This window comes from Parasteatoda tepidariorum, chromosome 9 (assembly GCF_043381705.1).
Source record: "Parasteatoda tepidariorum isolate YZ-2023 chromosome 9, CAS_Ptep_4.0, whole genome shotgun sequence".
NCBI classification, from domain to species: Eukaryota; Metazoa; Arthropoda; class Arachnida; order Araneae; family Theridiidae; genus Parasteatoda; species Parasteatoda tepidariorum.
Window position 1 is genome coordinate 63,863,643 of NC_092212.1, and position 6,000 is coordinate 63,869,642.

The 6,000-nt window shown below is 29.2% G+C and overlaps 1 protein-coding gene across 7 annotated transcripts in view; it reads right to left on the reverse strand.

Annotated features, from left to right (window-relative positions):
* The window catches only part of LOC107443779 (THAP domain-containing protein 7), an 84,268-nt gene that overhangs the window by 35,881 nt on the left and 42,387 nt on the right, over positions 1 to 6,000 (reverse strand). Inside the window, exon 2 of one of the 7 annotated variants that reach the window (XM_043048348.2) lies at positions 4,537 to 4,729. The exons of the other annotated variants lie outside the window; for them this stretch is intronic. Within the exon in view, the coding sequence (XP_042904282.1) occupies positions 4,537 to 4,729 (193 nt within the window). The remainder of the gene's footprint in view (positions 1 to 4,536; positions 4,730 to 6,000) is intronic. 7 annotated transcript variants of the gene reach the window in all.

Below are 6,000 nucleotides of genomic sequence, written 5' to 3' on the forward strand. Positions count from 1 at the left end.
ATAAATTATTTAAAACAGTTAGTTTTCTCGATTACAGCGCCATCTGCAAAACAAGATACATAAATTTGTAAGTCAAATAGGGGTATATTTTTCTGGAGAATCCAAATCTGCAATAAAAAATAGGGATTCCTATTTCAAATTTCAAAGTTGTCCCCGCCTACAAAGGTTGAGGTAGAAAAACGAATTTGGTATGTTACGACAGATTTAAAAAATATTAAATGCCTTTATTTTTACTTAATCGATTCGATACAAATTTCTCGAAATATTTGACAGTTTCCAAACTTTTTTTACACCGAGCATAAGAATTATACAAACATAGCAGAACTTGATGGCAATTTAAAAATAATGAAGTAATAGCTCTTAATTTAAAATAACAATAGCAATAACAAAAATGTACATAAACCATATGCGTTATTTTCCTTCACCTGATGTCAACAGGTTAAGTAAAATAATACTCATAGTATTAAATAAATAATACCAAGAACTTTGGACAAACAAATTTTACAGTTAAAGAATTTGCTAATTCTCATGAATCCAAATTCGTCGAAAAAAAGGTATGTTTATTCAGATAAAGTACGTTTTTGGGTCTGATTTCGTAACTTAAAACATCGTCTGCACTAATTAATTAGTATATTTGAGGTGACCCCCTCAAAGGAATTACGGTATATACCAGTAAATAATTTAATTATTATCCCTTCTTAATTTAATTTTCTGTTATGATGTTTTTGATATCGAACATTACTATTCAAAATCGAAGTTTCATGCCTTATGAAGATTTTACATGAAATTATCATATTATAGATTTTTAGATAAATATATTACAATAAAACAGAAAATAAATTGGATTTACGTTTTAATAAGATATACTAATTTGAATATTTTTGAATAGAATAATATTTGTGGACAATCTGTCAATAATTTATTATGAAACAATTGTAAGCTTCGATGAGCAAAGCGATCAGTTAGAAGAGTTTCCTTGTACAGTGCATAAATGTAATACATAAGATATTCCATAACGACCCTATTATTATCTATTTTTAAGAACGCTTGTCATAATGAAGTTACATTCAAGGTCGTAAATAAATATATATAAACGAAGGAAAAAAACGCTACAGAATCAATTCTGTGGGAAAAGGGTGAAAAGGTAAAGAATCAATCAAAAGGGTGGGACCTGTTTGATTGTCTGAGGAAACTAAGTGTTACTACTAAACACCTTTCAAAGCAACTGAGCGTCTCCGGCTAGCAAACAGGTTTTGATTCTACCAAGTTCGCCTTCAGTTGCGTGTTGTTAGATTTCGATTTCGTTTTTTCTTAAAATAAATATTAATTTGCCACCCCATATTTTCGACTCATTTAAGTTCTTTGTTGATAAGGATTTCAAAATATATATGAAGGTTGTTCACCATGGAAAATAAATATGCAAAACAAATATAAATAGATACATACAAAAATAGGGTATTTATCTGATAAGTTACAGGGCCCATGACCACCAACCCGTAGAAACAACGCCAGATTCCATTTTACACACGTCACTTGATAATGCACATAGGTGAATCAAATACGACAACATCACGATAATTTATTGTAACAAAACATGTTAAATTCACAAATATAATATCGTGATAACTACACCGTTAATTATCGAAAACGAAAATATATCGCGATCATTATCGACAACGTAACATATCAAAAATATCATGAATATTAAATACAACGATAATTATTAGATAGAATATTATAGTGAGAATCGATTGGATGGTTAGGATATAATGTATTTATGTGTCATATAATGTATTAATAAGGCTATGTATATAATGCTTTTTTTAGGTAATGGATTGTGTAATTTTAATAACGAAAATATAAACCAATGCAGAAATGATATAAGTTAGGTAAATTAGAAAAATATCGCAAAGTTTTCTTAAATATTGATAATTCTGACGTCATATTAAAATTCGTGCGGTTATCGAAGCTGGTGACCAGCTTCGATAACCGCACCGAGCTTGCTCAGTATAACCGATAAATACCTTTAATAGAAATATGCAATATGCGCATAGTAAGGTTCTAGTTTACAACATGATCACATAGATACATAAGATTAACTGATAGAATATTTATAGGATATTTATTTAGAATATTTACCTAGCAGAATAAGCAGGTGTTTTGACAATCCACGCCGTGTCCGTAGCATCAGAAAAGAACTTTTTAAAATTCTCGGCTTCCTCTCCTGATTGTAGAGCTGTTCTTAATACGATCTGGGTCGATGAAGATTTTTCGTTATCTATTACAGTAAATGGGTAATTGGCTACTATTTTGGAGAGAACGACTGTTTTAAAGTAGACTACTTCTTCCACAGCCATTGCAACGCAACTTTAATAGAACTCGTCACAAGACTAAATTGAAGGGAAAAGCTCCCATCTTATGCACCTTTTGGCGCGGGAGAGGGAATGAGCGCTTTGAAAACCGCCAAATGGTGGCGTCATACTTTATAGTGTGCAACCCTGTTTCGTTGGTGGTTTGGGGAGAGAGGAAAGCTGCAGCTTCATTTCTTATCACTGTCTCCCTCGCTTCTGCTGTGTGATAAGCCGCATTGAAAAATATTTAAAAAATAACCGAACTTATTTTGTATTCGCTTTGTAGAAATAAAACTCAAAAATTGGGTTGCTGAATTTATTACTATCGTTTCCACTTTTTTTTCTCCTAATTTCCTATTAATCCTAAAAGATTTCCCTCTTTTTGATAAAAGATTTCACATTTTAACGGCTTTTTTGTATTATGATCAAACTATTATATAATACAGTTATTTTTTAGCTGTTTTATTTTCATCATTTACAGTAATAATAGCTCCAAGGCCGTAGCCAGGATATTTTTTTCGGGGGGGGGGAGACATGGTAAGAAGCAAGAACGGTTGCAGACATGCAAAGTAGGGGAAAAACATTGTAACAAATATTGTTTATTCTGTTGTTTGCAAAAGTTAAACTAGTAATAAAAAAATATTACATAATAATTATTTTTCAATTTATATTACATAATAATTATAATCAATTTGTAAACAAAGTTTACAAAGACATGCGACGGGGATTTGAAGAAAATGCTTCGATTACTTTTTTAGGACAAACCGGAATATCCCGAAATATGCTTAATAAAGTTAGTTAATAAAAGTTTTGATTTGAAAGTTTTTGTTTTTCTTTGTACTGAGAGGCTTAAAGTTTGAATCCAGAATTTCGGGGGGGGGGGATTTGACCCGACGGTCCCCCCCCCTGGCTACTTGCCTGAATAGCTCCTTCAGTAAAATTTCCTCGTTTACAGTAAAAATAGGATAATACAGGAGCTCTTTCGTCTTCTGGGTTAGGGTCAAAATTACAGGGCTACGAAAATGAACATTGATAATCGTAAACTCAGATTCGGATCGGCTGTTCAAAGACGGTTTTAAAATAAAATAAAATTCCTTTTTTTTTTGTTGACAATTACGAAACAGTGTCCATCATGCATGTCGCGTTCATCATACATAATTCAATATTCAAGTCCTGACGAATAAATTAAAACATAAAGAAAAAAATTTACTCATTTTTATATTAAATATCAAAATAAATGATAACACCTAATTTTATTTGAACAAAAAAAATTTTTTTTTGACTAAAAACAATAGCAGTCTCAAGTTATTGTTTGGTTTAAGGGTATTTCAGTACATTTTTATGATTTTTATGAAATTAGCATCCAATATGTTGGAAAACGTTTGGTACAATTTTAAGACTTTTAAAATGATATTTTATAATTTTTTAGTTCGTATGCCTTTAAAAAGTAATGATCAATATCTAAATGTATCTTGGAGTCTTTAATTACTGTAAAAAAATTATTAGAAAGTAAAGAAATTTGATTCAAATCATTTTTGGACAATATATGGCTTATAAATATCTTATTATTGAAATCCAGTGAATTTTGTTTCATGAATAATAGGAGAAGATAAATACACTATAAATATATACAATATGCAAATAAAAAAAACTTATTGTTTTTATGTAATAATATAAAAATAATCTAATTTAATTAACCGAATTTTTAAAAAAATTTTTTATTGCATTAAAAAAATTAGGTCCTGTTTATGTACGCTGAAATGCTGAAGAAAAAGTGGAATTTTTTAACCCTCTGCAATTATGCAAAGTCAAAAGAAGCTTCTAATAGGCGAATGTAGTATCTCCGCCATTTTGCAGAAAACCGCAACTCTCTCTCTCCGTGCTTGCAATGAAGAAATACGAAATTTCTGTTCTTAAACGCCACTTTTTATTGAATAATATTTTAATATATTCTTGAAGATATTCACTATTTATACTTTTAATTTTTTTTCACTGAAAAAGCATATTTCATTTTGAAAAAAATTGTAAACATATTATTTATTATTGGAAAACAAGCCATGGAACAAGGAAAACAAGTCTGTTGATATATTTTCTGATTGAATATTTTACAACTCTGGTATTTGCGCAGAATCTTCCATAAATTTTCATATAATGCATTAACTCATACTTCTAACGTAATGCTTACCAATCTTAGCATTTAATGGAAAATCAACAGGTTGTCCTTTAGTAATATTAGAATTCCTGAACGACGCACATTTAGAACGTTTGTTCGGTTTTGGTGGAAGTTGATGCCAAAAAACAGTAGGGATTGCTGTTTGTTTCAAAAGACGCCTGTTATCGGCTCTGCGATTCTCAAATTGATCCTCCGTAAAATGTACCTATTTATAGAGATACAATAATGGTTTGGAAATATTAAAAAAATAATACTAAATAAACATCGAATTTATTATTTTAATAAAATTATTAGCAGGAAATATTTCATGCTGATTTTCAAAAATGAAGGTGATTACAAAATTAAAATGTTGAAAAAAACTTCTCTATAAAGTATAAGTAAATACTAATATCAAATACAAGTACATGCACAGCTAAGTTGAAAGGAAAAAAAACACAATGCTGAGAAAAACACAAGTATCACAAAACACAATACCTTTAATATACAGCCTATAATATAATGTGTTATTTAATGTAAAAGTAATGTGTAACTCATGTATGCATTCGAAAAACAATTTGGAAAAATATTTAGTATTAAAATATACTGTATGTAGTACCTAATAAATATTTTGAATACTGCATCTATTGTTCTGAACAACTTTTGCAGTAAAATAATTTTTTAAAACCATAACGAAAAATTAAGATTAATATGTATTGTGGAGAACTGCAGTTAAACTATTAGATATAATTAATAACTTTAGTTATTTTAAAACTAAGACATGAGTTAAACAGTCAATAATTGGTAAATGAGAGTTTTGAAACGTTGGATAACAAAATAGATGAGTTCAGGTTTGTTCAATAAATAATAAATATTTCATTAAAAAATCCTATTCAAATTCTGAGTGTCACAAAATTTTACAATATATAAAATATGTAAAATAATAAAGTATAAAGAAACTAAGAGTTTAAATAAGAATTACATCACTTTATTAAAACACAGCCATTTGAAATTTATTCAGCTGAAAAAAGATTTAATATGATACACTAGTTTACTTTTAATTCAGGCTACAAAAACTTAACTATTTAAATGCTTTTTAAAAAATTTCTTTCCGGAAAATTTAATTATTTACAATTGCGCGTTTCATATGTAGAAAAAAAAATTTATATATATATATATTTCGCTTACACGGCGACAAAAAAAAAGCCTCATTACAACTCCCCGAATGGCAACGCTAGAAAATCGACCAATGATTGCTGCTAAAAATGTCACATGCCAAATCTAGTGAGGTCGCTCAATATATAGCACTTTTAAAAACGGAAACTGAAATAACCAGAGAGAGCATTCTCACAAAATATGATCTCTTCCGAAATTCACCTTATCAGCTGCGGCAATCTCATACTATTAAGCTAGGCAGAAGTGAGTAGTCTTTGTCGATAGATCTCTATTTTAGTATTTTGTCGAAAGCGCTTTTTTTCACGAATTTATATATTACGAATT